The 23,613-nt window shown below is 33.3% G+C and overlaps 1 protein-coding gene across 1 annotated transcript; it reads right to left on the reverse strand.

Moving 5' to 3' along the window:
- LOC18594655 (zinc finger protein CONSTANS-LIKE 3) lies at window positions 16,116-17,697 on the reverse strand. The gene is made up of 4 exons (XM_007022280.2): window positions 17,136-17,697; window positions 16,833-16,973; window positions 16,570-16,722; window positions 16,116-16,360 (listed from the first exon to the last, which is right to left on the reverse strand). The coding sequence occupies exons 1-4, from the start codon at window positions 17,571-17,573 to the stop codon at window positions 16,286-16,288; spliced, it is 807 nt and encodes a 268-aa protein (XP_007022342.2). The 5' UTR covers window positions 17,574-17,697; the 3' UTR covers window positions 16,116-16,285.

Raw genomic sequence — 23,613 nt, forward strand, 5'->3', positions numbered from 1 at the left:
AGTTTCATTGGGCTAGTATTGTTCTGGCTTGGTTATCCTGACATCATGATAACTGTGGAAACAGAAAACTTATACAATTTCAATTTCTGTGCAATCACTGCTATATTGCCTTTTCCCTTGCACAGAGCTGGACCAACAAAAGAGTGGGATACAAAATGGGCCTTGTCGAGTCCACTGTAAGGTCTCATAGGTCACTTAGAGCAGAGCTGCTTGCTAAGAAGCAATTCTTTTTTTGGTCTGTCAAGATAAGAATTTTATTAATCATCCCATAAGGAAAACCTGGAAGAGTCCAGGAAGAATAAAAGAGCAAGCAGAGCCAGAATTTGCCTGCTTGCACAGCACAGGACATAAGACACCTTGACACCGTGTACATAAAGCTTACTGGCAGTACAAGACTGGAGTCTAAAACACAGAGAGTCAGAAGAAAATGAAACGCAAATATGTGCAGCATATTTTTTTTAATCTTCAAAGAAGCTAGCTTTTGATTGCCTAGACAAGAGTCACAGTGTCTCTTCTTCCTCTTCATTTTTTTAAGTACCATGATCACTAACAACTGTATTGCATTAATTTATCTTATTCAGGTTACCTGCTTTTGCATTATGTCAAAATGATGAAGTGGCAGAAATCATTAGATCATGTGAATTAGAGATCTTAACCCTTTTAGATAAATTTGTATTCCGGGTTTGTTGTTCTTCTATGCTTGGAATATATTGCAGCATATCGAATGTGGATACCATCATTTCAATTCAGTTTTCTTTTTATTTTTATTTTTTTTTATTAATGCTTAGCATGATTTTATTTTTCAAATGAAAATTCTATAGGTTCCACTGAGTGGTTTAGATACTGCGCCAGCCGCATGTGCATTTGAGAATGAAAACCTGAAAGTAAGTGCCGTCTACTCATGAATGGTGAGCAATATCATTCATATCTTAAGGTTCATGGAACTCGGAATGCAGAAGCAGAACGTGAAAAGATCAAGAATAAAATGGATGAAATACTGAAGTAAGTGCCGTCTATTCAAGAATGATACATGCTTGTGTATATTATATTATATTATATATACAAGTCAACCTTTTTGGTAGATGGTTAATACAGTAAAAGCGTGGCCGTAAGATCCTAACAATGAATTAATTGATATGTTTTAGTGCATTTCAATGATTAACTTTTGTATTTTAACAGGAAGCAGGAGTAGTTGAAGAAGATTATGAATGTACTTGGATATCAATAAAAGGTACCATTGCATATTGAAGAAAATAATGCAGCAAAGCTGACAAAACCTCTCCAAGAATTTGAATATTTAAAAGATGAAGTGAACGTCGGGAAGCTGAAAGCAGAGCATCATCAGTAGTAAGGAAACAACTTGAGTTTCTTGGCTATGACAAATTGATGCTATTCATTGTTATTCTTTAGGATAAAATACTCTCACTTCTTAAGTTTTAATCGAAATTTTTAACGGGTCCGTTAATTTTCAAAATGGACATTTATGTTTCAAAAAAATATCTTTCACTGAATACATATGTCCAGCCGTTAGTCAACCGTTAATGTTTTCATTAGTTTAGTGAAGTGATAATATTGAAATAGCAATTTTACTTTTTATTAATTTTAAAAATTACTATTATATAATTTTTATTAATTTTTTATTAATTAAAAAAAAGAAGCATGATCGGTGCTCCCCTTTCTTGGGGAGCTGGGAAGCACTAGTGGATGCTCTTTTTTAAAAATATATATATATAATAACAATTTTTTAAATTAAGAAAAAAATATAATATTTTAATTATTTTATAAGATTTGTTAACGGTGTTTACATTTTTGCGATGGAGTATCCATTTTGAAAACTAATGAATGCATTTGGGACTTCGATTAAAACTCAAGAGTGTAGAGATATTTTACCCTATTCTTTATAATAATGTTTACTTTCTAAGCCAGAACAAAACAGGAACTGCTTTAATAGTTAAGGGGCCTCTTTTGGTACACCCTTGTCAAGAGTTTCCTAGTAAATACGATGAAAATTTGTTATCAGTTCTTACAGATAATGTGCTGTAATGAAATTTTGTTTGTTATTCTTGAAGAATTCTCCTTACCTGAAATTTTAAATTAGGAAAAATGGTGGGCAACATCATTGTCCTTAACCTAATGTTGTCAAATAAACGACCAAACTACTGTGCCATTTTTTCAAGAATGAATTGGGCTTAACTTACACAAAAGGAAATAGCTATATTCAATTCCCCTAAATTCCATCTTCGTTTCCTCAAGTTTCAAACTTTAAACCTATAAGAAGAAATCAAATTCTTACAGTTAAACTCTCCCATAGGGGACAAGGATCATCCTCTTTTATCATAAGAATTTAATATCCATGGGGTTCAATCATCTAGAAACTTTGAGGTAAGATGATAAGTGGTCAAGTAGTTAGTATTGATTATGGTTTTGAATTTTGAAATGTAAAGAAATCTAGTGCCATTAAACCTTGATTCTCTATAATTCTAGTACCATTATGCAAACAATAACTAATGTTTAATTACGATGTAATCAACTTCCAACTTGTTAACCCATCCAATTCCATAAAGTGAACTATGCCCTTAACAATTCCAAAATACTTCATTACTACAGAAACGTAAACTTGTGGAGGGTAGCAAGAAACTGGTGTTGAAGGGACAAATATCATAACAAATAGTAAAGAAAACTGCACTTTGTGGCAATCTTCTATCTCTTCTGGTTAAAAGTTTGTTGTATGAGGAATTTTCCTTGCTACTCATCATTGTTTATAGGCAGAGTTTTTCCACTTCTTGATACATGAAGAGCTAGACTTTTTTGGTTCAAGGCTATAATTGCGACATGGATATGGCATCAAATCTAATAATCCATTTGACCGTAAAGGCATGATCTACAGTGCTGTCAATCTGTAGCATCTAGCTTCACCGAAAGAAAGCTGCGAAATTTTCCACCATTTAAGCTCTAACTTTGCAGCAAGAACGTTGTCCTCAAATTCCAGATTTGGAGAAGTCTGATGGTGAAGGTCAACCCATACATAGTCTCTTTCACAATCCCATGGGGCCTAACTCTTCATTTCTGTGGCCATTTCTAGCCTTCCCCATAATCTTGTGGGACATCAAATGCTGCAAGAAAAGCATTTTATCAACCGACAAATCTTTCAGAATGATCCTGTGATTGATCTTAAGTTTCTGCTTGATTCGAAAGCCTTGCATTCAGGAACAGTTAGGAAAATTATTCATTTATTGAATTTGTATTTGGCTTGAATCCACTAAGACATTTTAGCTCTCCCTCCCCTTCAAAGGACACAGTTTTTGATCTCTCCTGTGGCGCTTCTTTTGTCTGATACTTACATGATCCTTTGTCAATTTGCATTGAAAATGACTTAACTATTGCTGCTGAATACAGGGAGTAACTCAAATCATTTTCAAGTGGAAAAAAAGAGGCACTATTCAATTATGTTCATACAAGAAAAAGACTAAGCAACCACCAGCACATTATTGTATCAAACTTATAGAGCTATTTAGTTTTGCTTTTGGGTAGTATGAATAGACAGCAGCACAGTCCAGCTTCAGCCCTCACCTGGTTGAGTTCGGCCAAAAAGTTTGTTCTTCCATCATGAACTACTTAAGCCCTAGAGTTACTGAAGAAGTTTTAAAGAAAAACCTTTTCTCAAAAAAGGATGAACACTTGAAGAACAGGGGAAAATTGATAGAAAATGCAGTATATCAGAGAATCATCAGCAACGACTATGTAACGGTTGCATTTTCATTTATATACTCTCCAAAAAGTTGTAAATTCCTTAGATTCAGCCTTGGGAAACTAAATCGAGGTGAGTCAGTTGTGATAATGGTAACTAACTCAGACTAGTAGACATGGCTATTAAGCCTCCAACAAGAAAAACTAAAACCACAACATTATTGTGCGTGCAAGAAAAAATTAAAGTAACAAGACCTAAACAACACAAGGAAATGTTGCGCAACTTTAAACACAAGAAATAGGAAAACAACACTTGGATCCACCGTTTCACTACATCAGGTATAAAGAAGTAAACGACAAAGCTACTCAACGTTTAGACAATAAACAAGAAACAAAACAGAAATGACACCATATGAAGAACACCCTTCTTCAACCTTCAACTTTCTACTAGTTCCCACCAAACCTTCAACCAGATTAGGAATTAGATCTTTAACACAGCCTTGTGATTCTTAATCTAGTGAATACCAAGGCACGGGCTCAAATACTAACGTCAGGGTGTTGTGAAAACACTAGGATGTTATGAAAATACCAATCGTGGCGAGGTTAGAAACCGTGAACACCAATCTTGGCGAGATTAGAAAACCCCACTATGGTGAGTAATGGCCAAAATCTCACTTTGATTGGTCAAACCAAAGTTACTAAAATCTCTTACTCTTTTGAAAAGAGCCTAGAGAAAATAAGCACTCCTGCTTACTAAATAAAATATTTTTTATTTAATCTCAACTTGAATGTGTCTAACAATTAGGCCAAGATGGCTTTATATAACTATTCATAAGAAAGAGAGTATTCTGACTTTCTCATGTGGGATTATTACAATTCCTAAATAAATATATAAATAAAGAAATAACCTAATCTAAACTTTCTTGGAGTACAAGTAAAGTAAAAAATAAAACTAAACTAATTTGACTTAATGCGCAAGTAACCTAAATATTATATTCCTATATCATTCTCTCTAAATTGGAGAAAAAAATTACCTTCAAGATCCATGTCTACTTCGTCTTTTCCATAGTAAGGAGAAAGATCGACTACATTGAAGGTAGAAGAAACTTCATAATCTCCAGTAAGTTCGATTTTGTAAGTATTCTCATTGATTCGTTCCAAGACTCGAAATGGTCCATCAGCTCGAGGAGATAATTTTGTACGAGACTTAGGAAAACATTTTTTCCTTAAGTGAATCCACACCAAGTCTCTTTCTTTAAAACTAGCTAGCTTTTTGTGCTTGTTGGCTTACTTTTAGTATGTGGCAATTTGATGAATAATCTTCTCTCGAACTTTTTCATGGAGCTTCTTGATTTGCTTAGCATGTTCTTCAGTATCAGCACTAAATTCACGAGTAGTTGTTAACGCAAGAAGGTCCAAAGGACTAAGAGGGCGTTTCCCATGTACTACTTCGAATGGACATCTTCTAGTGGTTTGGCTTATAGAATTAGTGTAAGAGAATGTCACTTGTGCTAACACAAGATCCCATTGGCGAATATGTTTACCCACAAAACTTCTCAATGAGTTTTCTAAACTTTTGTTGACTACTTCTGTTTGACCATCCGTTTAAGGGTGACTTGCTGAACTAAACTGCAAATGAGTTCCCATTTTCCTCCAGAGAGTTCACCAAAATTGACTCATGAACTTCACATCTTGATCTGAAGTGATGGTTTTTGGAATTCCATGAAGACATATAATATCTTTGAAATACAAATCAGTTATGTGAGAAGCATCATCTGTTTTATGGCATGGCACAACTTGAACCATTTTGGAAAATCTATCGATGACCACTATTACAAAGTCCTTTTTCCTTTGAGTTCTTGGTAAACCCAAAACAAAATCCATACTCACATCCACCCATGGAGCTTCAAGAATGGGTAACAGTTTATACATACCAGTGTTTTGATTTCCAAGCTTTGCAGTGTAGCAAGTACGACACCTTTAAATATGTCGAATGACATCTCGTTCCACCTTAGGCCAATAAAATTTTTCTTTCACAAGAGCCAATGTTTTGTCTCTCCCAAAGTGTCCAGCTAATCCTCCATTACGAGCTTCCCAAATAATAGATTGGAGTAGAGAACATTGAGGAATGCACAGTTGATTACCTTTAAAAAGATACCCTTCTTGTTGGTGAAATTATCGATAAGGATGTTGAGAACTGGACTTCCATATCTCACCAAATTCAAGATCTTTCTCATACAATTCTTTCACAACTTCAAAACCAACAACCTGTAATTGTAAGGTAAATAGAAGAGCAAGGTGACGACTTAAAGCATCAGCTACCTTGTTTTGCACATCTAACTTGTGCTTGAGGAGAACTTGAAAAGCTTGAAGAAACTCACTCCAATCTGTATGTCAGTGATTAAGCTTGTGTTGGGAGTTGAGATGCTTGAGAGCTTCGTGGTCAGAATACAAGACGAATTCCTTTGGCAACAAATAGTGGCTCCAATGGTCCAGGGCTTGAATAACGGCATAAAACTCTTTATCATACGTTGAGTATTTCAAATTTGCATCATTGAGTTTCTCACTAAAGAAGGTAATCGATCGTCCCTCTTGAGATAGAACAGTGACAATACTTACATTGAAGGCATCACAATTAACTTAAAACACCAAATCAAAATTTGAAAGTGCAAGCACAAGAGCCTTGGTAATCCTCTCTTTTAATTCCTCAAAGCTATGTTATGCTTTGGTAGTCCATATAAAACTATCTTGCTTGAGGCATTAAGTAAGTGGAATAGCAATAGAATTGAAATTTTTGATGCAACGTCGATAAAAAGAGGTCAATCCATGGAAGCTTCAAACGTCATGAAGTGACTTTGGAACTACCTAGTTGATAATAGCATCAACTTTGCTTTGGTCCACTTTAATTCCTTGGCTTGACACAACATATCCCAAAAAGATAACTTTGTTTGTCATAAATTCGCACTTCTTTAAGTTAACAAAAAGCTTTTACTCTCGAAGTACTTCAAAAATCTACCGTAAATTTTCCAATTACTCCTTCTGACTTCTACTATATACCAAAATATCATCAAAATAAACCACAACAAACTTCTCAATAAAAGGACGAAATACCTAATTGTCCATTCATATAGGCCAAATGGCATAACTGTCCATTCATATAAACCATTACGAGTTTTAAATGTAGTTTTCCATTCATCTCCAGGTTGCATCTGAATTTGGTGATAACCACTACGCAAATCAATCTTGGAGAAAATGATAGCACCATGCAATTGATCCAATAAATCATCAAGTCTAGGAATAGGAAAACAATACTTGATGGTGATTTTATTCACGGCACGACTATCAATGCACGTATGCCATGTTCCATCTTTTTTGGAACTAATAAGGTAAGAACAGCACAAAGGCTAACATTTTCTCTTACTAGGCCTTTCTCCAAAAGTTGTTTGACCTGATGTTGAACTCTTTATGCTCTTACGGACTCATGCGATAAACAGGCTTTGTTAGAATTACAAAACCAAGAATGAGATCGATGGCATGCTGAATATCTCACATTGATGGTAGGCTATGGGGTATCTCATCATGTACAACATCACAGAACTCCTCAATTATAGGCTTGACATCCTTGGGTATGGATGAAGATACTTCATTCTCCTCATAAACTAATAAAAGGTATAAGAGGCTTGACTCACAATAAGCTTTTTTAAGGCCAGACACAAATATGAGTGTTTTATCTTCTTCTTGTCTTTTTGGTCGGTCTTCTGGCTTTAGTGGAATCAACATAACTTTTACTCCATCTTTGATAAAGCAATAAGTATTCTTGTATTTGTCATGGTGAGCTCGACGATCACATTGCCATGGGCGTCCCAACAACAGATAGCATGCGTCCATTGAAATAATATCACACCAGACTTTATCTTGATACTTATTTTCAATAGAGAATTGAACACAACAATGCCTCGTTACCTTTACCTCATTTCCTTTTCTCAGCTATTGTAGCTTGTGAAGATAAGGGGGTGTCTCAGTTGAAAGCTTTAACTTTTCCACCATGTAGTTGGCAACAACGTTCTCACAACTTCCACTATCAATAACAACATTGCAAATCTTCCCTTAAGATGTGCACCTTGTATAAAAGATGTTGTGGTGAAGCCAACTCTCATTTTCAGTCATCATAACAGTGCTAAGGTTACGATAAATGACAAGAGCTTCTCCATGGTCAGCAACAACTTCTTCTGTCTCATCTCCATTGAATATTTCTAACTCATCTTCTACTTCTTTCATGATAGATTCTTCCATAACTTATTCTTCTTCTACTAGAGAGATAATTCTTCGATTTGGACAAACAAAAGCAATATGCCCAAATTCTTAACATTTGAAGCACTTCTTGCTGACATTAAAAGCACAAGTAGAAGCAGTTTTTTTTGTCATTATTGCTTGTAGTTTTGGAAGAATTTACCTTTATAGGCGGAATGGTTGAGAAACTTTGTCTCCCACAATTTGAAGTAGAATCTTTTTGTCTAGATGAACTTACTGAGCTTTTTCGTGATTGTTGTTTCTCAACCTTTAATACTAATCTGATGATATCATTTAAGTTCCAATATGGTTGTAGTTGAACAACATCTGCAATTTCAACATTAAGACCTCTAAGATAACGAGTTACAATTTACTCTTCAAGTTCCTAGACATCGCATTTCATGTGAAGTTGCTCGAACTTCATTGTATATTCTTCCACCAACATTGTTCTCTATCTCAAGTTATGAAATTTAATAAAAATTTCTTGTTGATAATGCTCAGGAAGGAACTTACACTTGAGTTCTCGACACATCTTATCCCATGTTCTGATCTTGTTACGACCTTTTTTTTCTCGTTTCCGTTTGAAATTTTTTCACCAGATAGAGGCGTGCTTCTTTCATTTAATTGCAACAAGCTTCACACGTTTTTCATCAGGAGCATTTTTGGGACGTGAAGACACCGAGGTGTTATGAAAACACCAATTGTGGCAAGGTTAGAAACCCCACTAAGGTGAACACTAATCTTGGCAAGGTTAGAAAACCCCACTAAGGTGAGTAATGGCCAAAATCCCACTTTGGTTGGCCAAACCAAAAATACTAAAATCTCTTGCTCCTCTGAAAAGAGCTTAGAGAAAATAAGCACTCTCGCTTACTAAAGAAAATATTTTTTATTTAATCTCAACTTGAATGTGTCTAACAATTAAGCTAGGAGGGCTTTATATAACTATTCTTAAGGAAGAAAGTCTTCTAACTTTCCCATGTGGGATTATTACAATTTTTAAATAAATAAATAAGGAAATAACCTAACCTAAAGTTTCTTGGAACAAAAGTAAAGTAAAAAAGAAAACTAAACCTAATCTGACTTAATGCGCAAGTAACCTAAATATTATACTCCTATATCATATACTCAAACCTTTCTTTGCCTAAGCTCTTAGTAAATATGTCAACCAATTGATCATTTATTCTACAATGTCATAGATCGATTTCATTTTCTTTCACAACTTCTTTAAGGGCATGATATTTGACCCGATGTGTTTGGTATGTCCATGTTGAACTAGATTCCTTGCAATAGTAACAACAGACATATTATCAACACAAATCAGAATACCTTGTTTTTGTTCAAGTCCTAGATCCAGCAAGACCTTCCTCAACCACAATGCACGATTAGTAGCTGTTGCACAAGCTGTGTATTCTACTTCAGTTGTAGATTAAGCCATCACTTGTTGCTTCTTAGAATTTCAGGCAAACACAACACTCTCAAATGGAAAACAAAACCCTCTTGTACGTTTTGAGTCATCCCAAGATCCAGCCCAGTCATTATCACAGTAGCCTAAGAAATTACTATTATCTTACTTTATATAGGTTAAGCCAAAGTCTAATGTACCTTTGACATACCTTAATAGCCTCTTGGCAACTTTGAAGTGCAAACTTGATGGTTCTTGCATAAATCTTGATAGCAAACATTATATCAGGTATGGTTGTAAACAAATACAAAAGAGATCCAATAATGCTTATGTAAATTTGTCCATTTACTTAGTTGATCCATCTTCTCTACTGAACTTGGAACCAATAGTGAGAGATGTGCTGACAGCTTTGCATGAACTTATCTTTAATCTTTTTAATAAATCCTTAGCATACTTGGCTTGATACAAGAAAATCTGATCAGTGGATTGTAGCACTTCCATTCCTAAAAAGTAAGTCATTAACCCCAAATCAATCATTTCAAATTCTTCCATCATTCGAGTTTTGAACTTAGTTAAATGATTACCTTCAAGACCAGTAACAAATCATCAACATACAAAGCAATAATGAGTGACACTACACCATTTGAGCTCTTCACATATAAAGTGGATTCATTTATGCTTTTTTAGAACTTTTTGCATCTAAAATATCAACTTGTCATACTAGGCTCTAAAAGCCTGTTTCATGCCATATAATGCTTTTATCAGTTTACAAACTTTACCCTTAGTGTTTTTCTAGTTCATATCCTTCAAGTTGTTCAATATAAATATCTTTAGAAAGATAACCATTTAGGAATGCTAATTTGACATCTAAGTGATATAATTTCCTTCCCTCCTTAGCTAACAAAGCAGCAAGCATCCTAATGGTGTCATGCCTTGCTACAGGAGTGTAAGTTTCCTAATAATCAGCCCCATACACCTGAGCATATCCTTTCACCACTAGTCTGGCTTTATACTTATTTACAGAACCATCAAGATTTACTTTAATTCTATAAATCCATTTAGCTCTTATCACATTCTTGTCTACAAGTCTATCAACTAAAATTCATTTATCATTTTAGGTAATCATTGACATTTTAGCATCCATAGCATCTTTCCATTTACTATCTAATACAGCTTCCATGAAACTAATTAGTTCTAATATGGCTACATTGCATCTGCTATAAATGTCCTCCAAACTCCTTGTTCCTCTTATTGCTTTTGATTCATCTTCAATATCTAAGTCCTCATCATTGTTAAATTGTGAGAGATCTTTATCAGAAATAGTAACTTTTCTCAAGCTTTCAACAGCTCCTTTTTCCCAATTTCAGTATTGCCTTTCATCAAACTTGACATCTCTACTAATTAGTATCTTCTTTGTTTCCATGTTGTAGAGTTTGTAGCCCTTTGATGCTTCACTATAACTTACTAACAAAGCTACATTTGCCTTAGAATCAAATTTTGTTCTCTTTTCTTCAGGGATTTTAGCATGTAGCACACATAACCAAATGTTTTTAAGTGTGAAACAAATGGTTTATGTCCAAACCACATTTCAAATGGAATTTTATGTTCTAAGGCCCTCATATATGACCTGTTAAATATATAGTTAGCAATATTTACTACCTCCGCCCAAAACTTCTTAGGTAAATTTACCTGATCAAGCAAGCATCTCCCCATCTCAACTAGTGTTCTATTCTTTCTTTCAGTTTTTCCATTCTACTGAAGGTTGTAGGTAACAGTAAGTTGAAGATGCACTCCAAGGTTTGACAAAAACTTTTCAAACTCTTCTGAAGTGTACTCCCTTCCATTATCACTGTTCAAAGACTTAATCTTCATATGGTAGTAATTTTCAACTGATGCCTTGAATTTCCTGAAGTTCTTCAAAGCCTCAAATTTTTGTTTCATAAAGTATAGCAACAGTGCCTTGTGATGTCATTAATAAACAAAATATAATATTTTCTCCCACTTAATGAAGGAGTTTTCATTGGTCCACTAATGTCAGTGTGAACCAATTTTAACTTCATAGTTGCCTTTCACCTACTTACCTTTAGAAATGACTTTCAAGTCTATTTTCCAAACTGACAAACTGAACACAATTTATCTGCTTTTGTTATCCTAGGTAAACCATCAACTAGTTCATTTGAAGACATAAGGTTTAGTGAATTGTAATTCACATGCCCTAACCTCCTATGCCAAGTTTCAAACAGATCAAGTTCACTATAAAATGCTACATCAATGGAATCTGCTAAATTCACAAGGTAGCAATTATTCTTCATTCCAATAGTAAACACTTCATCACCACATAGGTCAAATATAGTACAGTATTCATCTTTAAACAATAAAGCATAATGGTCTTTAGCTAGTTGTCCAACATTGAGCAAGTTATGGTTTGCTTTAGGAATAAAATGAACACTGTGTGTATGTTTTAAGCCTAATGCTATCTCAACAGTCACAGTTCCCACACCAAGAATTTTTAAACATTCACCATTCCTAATTTTGACTTTGAGCTTCAAATTAGTGTCCGGATTAATGAACAAGCTTCTATTGCCTATTAAGTGATGAAAGCAAGCACCATCCAATAGCTAGATGTTTGTTATGACATAGTCATCTCTCATTTTAGCTATGAACAGAACCCCCTCAACTTTTTCAGTCTGCTCAGCTACATCAGCTTGATCTACAGCTACTAACGTCTTGGCCTTTCACACCTTCTCAACATGACCCATCTGTTGGCAAGACTTGTATTTAACATTGGGCTTATACCAACAGTATCTTGCTGTATGATTTCTCTTCTTAAAATTAAGGCAATGAGGGTATTTAGTTGCAACACAACTTTACCTTTCTTCCTTTCATCAGCTTTGCTTCTTTTTCCATCATTATTCTTTGAACTATTTTTCCTAACTTTCAAGCCCTTTATCTTAGCCACTAAGGCATTCTCAAAAAAGTTTTCTCCCCTAAATGCTATTCTCTACCCTTTAGCTAGTAGAGCATTGATGAGCTCTTTAACAAAGATCCTGGTCAAGTCTTTTGAGTCTTCCAAAGACGAGATCTTTGAGTCAAATCTCTTTGGAATGTTGACTAAGATCTTGTTGACAACCCGTTTATCACTCACTTCTTCTCCCAACTACCTAAGTTGATTCACAAGCTTTAGTAGCTTGTCAATATAGTCTTAAATGCCTTCTCCTTCCTTCATTCTCATCAACTCAAGCTATCTTGAGAGGTTCAGCACCTACAAAACCCTTATTCTATCACTACCTAGATATTCCTCTTTCAAGATATCCCAAACTCTCTTCAAATCCTCATAGTTCATAATCTTTACAAGATTGACTCTGAAACAACTAATTAAAGACAAATAAAAGCTTTATATCACTGAGCAAGCTCTTCACTATGTTGGTTAATTTAGGCTATTGTGGGGTTAGCATGCCATTGCACTAGGATTTCACCAGACTCAATAACATTCCACAAGTCAAATGCCTTCAGATATGAGTGCATTTTTACTGCCCAAAAGGGATAATTGTTAGCGAATAAGACTAAAAGAGTGGCTACACTAAAACCAGCTGTAGCCATAAGTTGAATCAAGAAAACTAACTCAAAAATTGAATCACAGGTCCTTTGAGAAATAGAGCTCTGATAGCATGAAGAACTTTTAAAGAAAAACCTTTTTTGGAAAAATGATAAACACTTAAAGAATAGAGGAAAATTGATTGAAAAAGCAATATATCAGACAATCATCAGCAACCACTATGTACGGTTGCATTTTCATTTATATACTCTTCCAAAGGTTGTAAATTCCTTAAATTCAACCTTGGAAGATTAAATTGAGGTGAGTCGGCTAAGCACAGAAAACAATAAATTACTTTATGTGCAGTACTAACGGTAACAAACTCAAACTAGTAGACATAGTTGTTAAGCCTCCAAGAAGAAGAATTAAAATGGTAGCACTATTGTGAGGACAAGAAAAAAGTAAAGTAACAAGACCTAAACGACACAAGGAAGTGTCGTGCAACTTTAAATACAGAAAATAAGAAAATGGCATTTGTATCCAGCATTTCACTACATTAGGTACAAAGAAGTAAAACGACAAAGCTACTCAACGTTTAGACACTAAACATGAAACAAAAGAACATTGAAATCGTATAAAGAACATCCCTCTTCGACCTTCAACTTCCTGTTGGTCCCCGCCAAACCTTCAACCAGATACGGAATCTTCAACCAGATACGGAATCAGATCTTCAACAGTTGCACTAGCAAGATCTATCATATTCCCAAAAGCATCACCAAACAGCCTAATCTAAACCGTGAGAACAAGGTGTAGGAAATTCCTCTATTATTGAAGTCCCAACCTCCAAGCCTCAAAGTCAAAGCTATTGATGAAAAGAAATTAATTTCCACATTGTTCATCACTGAGAAATGAGAATAAGAAAATTCTATAACAAATTAAATTATAAATGGGGTCACTTCAGTTCACTTTGGGATAGTGCTTTCTTACGATTGTAAGAAGGCTAGTTTGTGACACCCATTTGCTTTTCTTTTCCTTATCCCTACCCCTTTTAAGCAGTCAAATGTAAACAAAGAAAAGACACAATTTTCTCTCATTGCTTTCTCATGTTCATGTTGACTATCTCAAAATTGCTAGTGTAAAAGTACCTAATATAATTTTGACCATTTTTGGGCACAGTACAATCTAGGCTAATTAGGATTGATAACTTCCTTTGTTTGACTTGCTTGTCTTGGGTTCCCAAAGTCCAGCCTTTGCCAATTTGAGTCAACGAAATTGCTAACAAGTATGTTTGCGTACACACTTGAATCTTCGCATTGATATATCTATATAGCACATTTATAGACTTTGTGGACAATGTAGGTCAGATAATTATGTTGTTATGTGTTCTTTTCACATAGGAGATTTATATAATGTGTATTTTCTTGCTCTTTGCGCGTATGAAATTTTTATGATGTATCCTTTTTTGACATTTTTATCAATTATTCAAGTTTCACAATTTAAAACAATATCTTTAATTTTAAATATAATAATAAGTNTTTAAAACAATATCTTTAATTTTAAAATTATAATAATAAGTTTGTGTAAAAATTTTGTTCAAAAGAGTTTTTATATAAAGAAATATCCTTCAACTATATATATTCAATTGATTGTCTTTTTTTCACGTACAAATAGATTTTCACACCTCTCTCTCTCTCTCTCTCTCTATATATATATATATATATATATATACGTTAAAATTCTATGAGTGCCTTTATGAACAATATAAAACAGCTAGCATGGGTCTGGGAAAGATGGCCATGGACCCAGAGTTGATGCCAATTTACCGGGTCAATCAAGCCATACTTATGTAGACACCAAGGAAGCTGCTTAAAATGAGCATAATGGTGCACATTCCCCCCCCCCTCCCTCCTCCCTACACCACCTTGAAAGGAAAAAAATGGAAATACAATGAGAAATTCATCCTAGTTATCGACCTAGCTCGTGATATGAAGTTTGTTTTTTCTCTTGCACATAAGTATAATTTTTTTTTTTTTTTGTGGAGGAATAAATTGGATGAAAATGAAATTAGAATAGTAAGTCTAAATGGATAGAAATGGATCACAACATCAGGTTCTTGGAAGATAAAGTAGGATTTGGTTGCAAGATAATTCATTGCGGCGAGTGATCATGTGGGACGGTTTGGAAAAGACGTCCGCGGGGAACAAACCCAGAGGGGCCTATATGAGAAACCAAAAGAAGGATTTGAAGGCCAAATGCACTGATCATTTTGGCATAAAATATATAAAAGTGATATGGAATTTGGAGGTGGTTCTATGTAGCCAGAGAACCACAACTTGAACTAGTACAGGGCAACGACTAGTCAAATATTCCCCTTTCATATCATAATCTCAAAGGCTTACTATTACATTTCAAACCAATTCTCTCCTAGCAAGAAGGATCGATAACTAGGACACCTTTGCCCTTTTAGCATCAAATGCGATTACATTTCGCCATCAATACCCTTAAAGAGAGCGGCTTGGCCAATAATTAGCTTGGGTTTTTGCTCTAAACATCAAAGCACTAAAGTTAATATTCCTCGACTTGACTTGGTTCATTTTTTATACTTACCTGTTGTGCCTTTCTTGCTATTATTTTTTGCTTTGGGGGCAAAACATAGTTTCCTCGTATAGTTAAGTTCATCTTTGGACCAAATGTAACATACGCTTTCGAGTCTGTCAACATCTAACCGATTTTTTTTTTCCGATTTTGATGTTGTTTTCTCTTTTCCTTTCTTTATGCTGTATATTGATTCTCCGGTTGCGTGGGAGAATTCAAATTCTAATTCCTTATCATGCCATGAACCATTGACCTCTTGATTCATTCACTCTAACCAACTTCAATCATAAATACTATCAAACAATTTAATTACTTATTAACATAGTCTAGATAGGACGGTGAGATGCATATTAGTTGGAAGGGTAATATAATCTGCTTAATCCTTAGCTACTACGTATGCAAAATGGTTGCAGACCATGAGAATGACTAGCACTATCTCTATATTTAGTGAAACAATTGCAGATATTTCGCCTTACTTTAAGAGTCTCAATACCATTGTTCTTCTAAAGCTTTTATGTCATTTTCTAAGCATTAAAATGAAAATGAAAGTAGTATACCAAGAGTCTATGACTCTCTTTTTTCTTTTACTTCTATATGCGAATAAAGTTCATTTGAAAATAATCAATTTGAAAGCAATTGCTATGACAACACCCACATTAGAATGGTTGGAGTGCTTTTACAAAATTACAAAGTAAAACAAAAGAGGCATACTGCCTTCTTTTTAGACTTCCCATTAGTAATCCCTTAGATATACAAGCTAGCTCTATTATATTATATCAACCAGCAATATAAGGTAAATACATCAGATTTGCCATAGCCTCTTGCAGCCACTCATCCTCATCGTGCTTTATCTGCAAAGCAATAAAATGACAAAACATCATTGCCTGAAGAGGGAACTTAAGTCCATCGATCTAAATAGTAAATAAATGAATCTTTTCTGACATGAGCTGATCCTGTCAACAACTTTTATATGTAAAAGTTATATCCTAGATCTTCTTCTTCCATTTATCTATTTATTCATTAATATAAATGAAGATAGTTATGTGGGAAATTTATGTACCTGGACCGAATCCCAGCAATACGAGTTTTTCTCACCGGTTGAATTGTCATCTTCCTTCTTCATCACCATTTCTTCTTCACATAGTTCAGTGTTCCTGGCAAATCTTCCCCGGACTCTAACCCTTCTATCAGCCAGGGTTTTCCGGCAAGCATACTGTATAATAAGCAATGAAATAGAGTCAATGCACATTCTTGTTGGATATAACATCTAGACGGACAGAGAGAGAGAGAGAGAGAAAGGGAGATCAGAGAAAAGGAAGAGACCTTGATAGTCTTGTTAAAGTTCCTTTGATTTCGCTTCTTCAAGTATCTAAGAATTCTGTCTTTCCTTTCTTCTACTGAATACCGGCCAACCTTAAGATTGCTGTCTTCCATAGCCGGCTGCATTCGATTGCCTTGAATTCCCTGTTAAAAAAAATTATAAGAAAGATAACAAGAACTAAGTACCCCAAAGCACATTTATATAAGCTAATATTTCATATCTGTAGTTATTGGTTTAAACCATTTCATGAAATTTTATAAAACCACACAATGCAGAAAAGAGACAGAAAGAAAGTGAATTCATACCCAAGTTTCTCCCACAGTTGGATCAACCGGCTTGAAATCCTGATGAACAAAACCGCTGCATTCTTCTCCAAACTCACAGACATCCTGCAATTGATATCTGCCACCAAAATTTTGGATGGTTCCAATGCCACAGAACCCTGCGACGTTGTTGTCAGGAAATCCTGTAGGGACAGCCAAGTCCGACGAAATCCCAATTAGCTCCGGAAACAATGCTGCTGGAACTGAAGATGTTATATTAGGTTCTTGCTGCGGAACATCAAGTCCACCACCGTTGTCTAAAAACATTGGAAAACCAATCTCTTGATCTCCCCATGCTGCACCAGAAATTGCACCGGCAGAACCAATATAGTTATCTTGGGAAATCAACAATGGATTTTGGAACTGAGAAAAATCATTGGAGAAGGAATAATTAGAGTAGAACTGAGGAACAGAAGCCATTGAAGAAGAGAAGGAAGAAGGAAAGGTTGAAAGGGAATAGATGTTGGGATTGTTGGTCTTGAGTCACTTAAGGCTTAAAAGGGTTGCTGCATATATATAGTCCATGTGCAAGTGCACTGCTTTGCTTTGCTTTGCTTGCAAGTTGACGACGCTGTGCACTCGAAATTAGGAAAGACAAGCAGCTTGGATAATAATCAAGTCTTAAACTCACAATCAACATCGGATGTTTCTCTAGAGCTGTAAAAGTCTAAATAGGATATAATTAACGAATCGAATATTTCACCCGCTTCATTCTTTCTGTTACTTATCATTTCCTTTTTTGATTTTTTTAAAGCAAAACCAAGCAAATAAAACTATAATTTTATTTATTTATTTATTTATTTAAAAATAAACAAATAATTAAAGAGATAAACATCAAAACTTTTCATTAATCTATGACGTAATGTTGACTTTTATTATTACGCTTTAATTACCTTGAATTTTCCCATTATATATATTTCTGTTTTGGTTGAGTTTTGAAAAACATAAATAACGCAATATAGTTTTTTTTTTTTTTTATGAGCTAGTAATAAAAGAAAAACTGAACACAGAATAGGCTTGACAATAAAAAATTAATAAATCAGCAATTTCCACCTATACATTTTTATTGAATGTGAAATTTTATTTTATAACTTTTTTGAAAATTTATTTAAATTATGTAAATGAAATATTTCAGGAAATATTCTTTCAACATTAATTTTTTTTAAAATAATATAATAGAAAATTTTATATTTATCCATAATGAAAATATAACACCAATTAGAACATTTTGAGTTTATTTGAAAGAAAAATAATTATTTATATTATCTATAATAATTAAATTTTGTAAGAATATAATATATTTTTTTCTCAAGTATTTTGTTTACTCAAAGTAATAGTTTGTTATTTATTTCTACATTAAATGACCTTTTCTTCTCTTTTGGGTACTAATTTTGTTAAGAAATGCATTAAGTTGGGTTCAACTCATTATTCTCCACGTGCTTCTTTTGTTCTTCAAAGAGCACTGAGTTTGGTAATTACAGGACTCCGTTGATTCTTCATGAATAAGCTGACTCAGTTTCTGTGCATGGCCAGTTGTCTCTCTTGCATGTATTAAACAAACATTGTTTAAGCTTTTCTGCATGCATTCATTACGAGTATTAAAAACAAAATAAATAATGAAATTAAACAAAACCAAGGCATTTTAAATTTGTAATAATTTTTTTTTATGATACAAATTTGGATTTAAAAGGGGATCAAAACCCTGAATTTCATGTAAGATAAAATTAAAAGAACAACCTCAATTCTGTTCAATTTAGACTAATTTAAATTCTCCATTTTGAAATCAAGTTGTACAAAACGATTTTTTTTATTAAACCAAAATAAAAACAAATATTAAAATTCATTCATTTCTTTTTTATTAATATTTTTTCCAATTCACTGGTCATCGTTATTTCATTTATCGAATCTGTTTAGTAGTTCCATAAAGAAATCGTAATAATCGGGTGCCTACAGTATGAAGTATTTGTTAGAAAAGTAACGGAAGTCGAGCTTTAATTGATTTGAGAAAAAACAATTTAAACTTAATTAATTAAATCATTACTTGTATTAGGATTTTCCAATTCAGATAAAACTTGATTGGACCAAAATAACAAGTTGATGGTTTAATTGGATATCAAACAAAAAGATATGTAGGAACTGAATATTGGAACCCTGACCTGACCTGAGATGGAAGAACTTTATCTCACTTTAATGCCTTTCTCTTTTCTTTTTCCCCCACCATTTTTCTTTGCACCAAACTCATGAGCAATTATATTTCCTTTCTGTCTTATTTATTTTGGAAAGGGGGATTTGGAAATAGAAGGAAAAGGGAAAAAAAAGTGAGTTTTATGTTCAGGTGCATGATCAAAGTTAAAGGCTAATGGGGACCCAAATAAAGGTACGAGCATGAGATTACTATTCCTTATATTGTTAAAGCTGTACACCACAAATAGTACTAAAAGCTCTAGCCTACTTATGTAGCCACAGAATCTAACACATGGCTTGTAAGATTTTGCTTTCAAATTAAAGTACATCAAATATCCCCCCCATCCCCTCCCCTCCCCTCCCCTCCCCAAGTTTTTTTTTCTCTTCTTATTGATTTCTTCAACTTTTGAAGCCGTTTATAGCAATAACCCACGAAGTAATTTGGCATACATATGTCTTCTCAAATCTCAATACGGTAAAATTTACATTCTTTTTTGTTTGTATATGGAATGAACTATTAAGTACCCATGGCTCTTTTGTAGATAAATATATGTATATGAGATTAAGATTCCTCAAAACAAGGTCTTGTTGAGCTGCTTTTTCGACATGACATGTTTTTGGCAGGAACATGTTCTGTTGATCATTCATCAGTACAATTTTGGGAGGAAAGGTTCTCGTTGAGTTTCCATATGCTTGAATTAAAGTTATCTAATCACTGTAAATTCTTTCTCTTTTTCACTTAATTTTGTCCAAAAAATTCCTTCTCATCAAGTGGGTGTCTTGACAAGTTCTGTTTAAGATATAGAAAATAAAAGGCAGCGGAGAATAATTGGATATTTTAATCGCAAAAATATCTGTCAACAGAAATTAGTTGAATCTATCACAGCTTAGACTTGATCTAGCGATTATTATTCTCTTTTAAGATGATTACAATTTAATTAATTTCTGAATCCTTCGAATCCCTTCAATTTTTTCATATGTATAAGAGTTTTATTTCGGTCTTAACAGTATAATATTTGATAAGAAACAAAAGAAAATAAGTAGGAAGAAGAAGAAAAATAAGCTTCTTTTGTTTGGTGTTTGGTAGAAGAGATGGAACATGAAAATAAAAAAAAAAAAATTAAAGACAAAACAAAAGCTAAGATAATTGATTCTATTTGAATAAATGTGTGTTCCTTTTATTTTTATTTTTTCTCCTCACATTTTCATCTATTCTCTTTATGTCCTATAGCTTCCCTTTTTTACCAAAAGAGGGAATATGAAATTTTTCTCCTCCTTTTTCCTGCCACCATGTTTGTTCCCTCCTATCCAATTAAGGTAGCATAAGTTTCAGGTTCTAAAAGAAGAAGCAATAGTTAGTATTGTAATCCATTAAGTAGCAAGAGGAGAAATGCTGTGCCCACACTATGAACATGATCATTATTGGCAGATGTCACTTTCACCCTGGATGCTGGAAAAAAAGCTCTGAAATATGTTTGCACCAATGATAATGATCATCACTATCCAGTCATACCAAGATACTATTTTTTCTTTTTCATATCTATTTGTAGAAACCTGAAAGTTTATTAATTTATACCTTTCGTTATTAGATTTGAAGGTTTATTCTATGCTTTTTATTTCTTTTTTTCATATCTTTTTGTAGAAACCAGTAAGTTTATTAATGTATACCTTCAGTTATTAGAACTGAAGGTTTATTCTATTCTTTTTATTATTATTTTTCATATCCTTTTGTGGAAGCCTCAAAGTTTATTAATTTATACCGTTAGTTGTTGGAATTGAATGTTCACTCTATGCTTTTTATTATTTTTCTTCATATCTTTTTGTGGAAACCTGAAAGTGTATTAATTTGTACCTTTGGTTATTAGAATTGAACGTTTATTCTATGTTTTTTTTCTTCTCTTGTTTGAACTTTACTCTGGAAGCTTTCTTATGAATTTGAAAGGGTATCTGGTTCAACATGATTTTTTCAAAAAAAAGGAATAGTATTAATTATCTTAAAAATTTGATTCCTAGCTTTTCTTGTCTTTTTCCTTTAATCCTGCATACATATATACATACAAATATATAAGCAAGCTTGGGTTCTACTTTTTCTTAGTAATGCAGTCAGTAAAGGAGAAATTATTATGTAAGTCGTCTAACAAATAACAATGTCATGGGTGTTTAAAAATGATCACGTGGACATATATGAATTCATTTTCTTCATTAGTAAGACTCGTATATATTTAAATAATACGTGATATAGTTTGATTTGTACGATATATCATTGAAATGAAACGATACTTGACCTAAAATATGCCTCAACACCTACTATTCCTACAAGTTCTAGAAAATAAGTGTGCATCTACTAACAATGGTTCTCCCTCAATGCACACTTATTTAGTTAAATGCTCAGATTGAGAATAAACGTTTGGATATTTTTTCAATTGAGAACTAAACGTTTCAATTATAATAATTAAGAATCAAATCTTTTCGATTCCTTATAATTAAAAGCTAAATTGACAGATAAATGGAACGTATATCACACGCATTTAATTGCCATGTCATTAAGATATGCAATTTTATGTCTCGTGACTCCCTTAGAACACAATTTTTTTTTTTAGGCAACTTTGAAAAATGTAGAGGCAGACTCTCCTAGAACACAAATTTTTTTCTTTCTCTCATGTCACTCTTGCTTTTCTTTTTGTTACACTTCATATTGAAAGTGTAGTTGTTACACGTTAAGTTAAAAATTTAATTATTACACGTCATATTGAAAAATATAATTATTACATATCATGTTGAAGATTTAATTATTACATGCCATATTAAAGATTTAGTTGTTACACTATGTTGAAAAATTTAGTTGTTACATCCATAATGAAAAAGTTGTTAAACGTCATGATATAATTTGAACCGTTTTAACTTAACAAAAAAGATTTTATAATAAAAAAAACTTGACAGTTCATGTCATGTGTGTGTCTTACATAAGCCAGACACCTTTCATCTTAGTCTTTAATTGTAAAGAACCAAAAACGTTTAGTCCTTAATTATTACAATTGAAACGCTTAGTCCTTAATTGAAAAGATGCTCAAACGTTTAGACCCAATTTGAGCATTTAACCCACTTATTTTATTGTGAACCTTTTATTTAGTGCCTCTTTGGAAATGACTTGCTCGGAGTTATCCCCCACCTATTATTCCTACAAGTTGTAGAAAAATCTTAGGTAGGATTTTTTGTTTTAACTTGCAAAAAAAAAAAAGACATAATTAATATTTTAAAGTTTTATTGTATTATTCAAAAATTTTAAATAAATTTTTATTATTTTATTACATTTAATCAAGTTTTTATATTTTTATTTTAGGTTAAATAGGTTACTAACTATCATTAATCTAAATATGACTTGTTATTTATATATCATGTGGCACTAATGTGATGCTAACGTGAGGTTACAATGACATGTAACCATTTCATTATATCACATTAACATATCACATCATCATTCATTATTATATATCAATATACCATATTAACATCATGTGATATAAAATGATAAGTGACATATTTTGACTAATAACAAGTTAATTAATTGTTAATCATAAGATTTATTTCACCTAAAATAAAAACACAAAAACCTAATTGAACGTAATAAAAGAATAAAGATTTATTTGAATTTTTCTAATTAGTTGAAGAATTCTTTTTAAAATGCTGAAATTTGAAAATGTTATTGAGTTCTTATTGAAACAAAATTAGATGTGTTATTTATATTTAAAAAAAAAAACAAATACAATAACTAGCATAGATAAAGCAAATAATGGGCTCTAACTCATCTAGGATATATTTATACCAAGAAAACACAAAAAAAAACATAGAGGAAGGAGGAGAAATGGAATTTTAAGGATGAGGATGAGGTGTGTGAGCTGACATCCTCAAATGAGAGGATAATAATTTAATTCCCTATGATGATCTATCCTTGTAATCTTGTTTCCCAGGTGGTATCTGCTCCAACACACTCATGTTGCTGCATGTTGCTCACAGTGAATCTTTAGCTGATTTTTTCAGCATAAAATCACTACAGCACCTTCATATTTTAATTTCTTCAAACTTTCAGACCCACTTTAAGAAAGTATTCGTGTTCCATAGTACACTTGTTTTGTTTCGATTCTTGTTCAAAAGATTTGTCATGCTTTCCATCTACATGTTCACTCGTCTTTATTGCAATCAGGTTTCCTTTGCCTCCCCCCTCCCCCTAGTCTTGATGAGAAAGATATGTTCCAACTAGAAGACGACAAAACATGCC

Source organism: Theobroma cacao, chromosome 7 (assembly GCF_000208745.1).
Source record: "Theobroma cacao cultivar B97-61/B2 chromosome 7, Criollo_cocoa_genome_V2, whole genome shotgun sequence".
Lineage (NCBI taxonomy): Eukaryota > Viridiplantae > Streptophyta > Magnoliopsida > Malvales > Malvaceae > Theobroma > Theobroma cacao.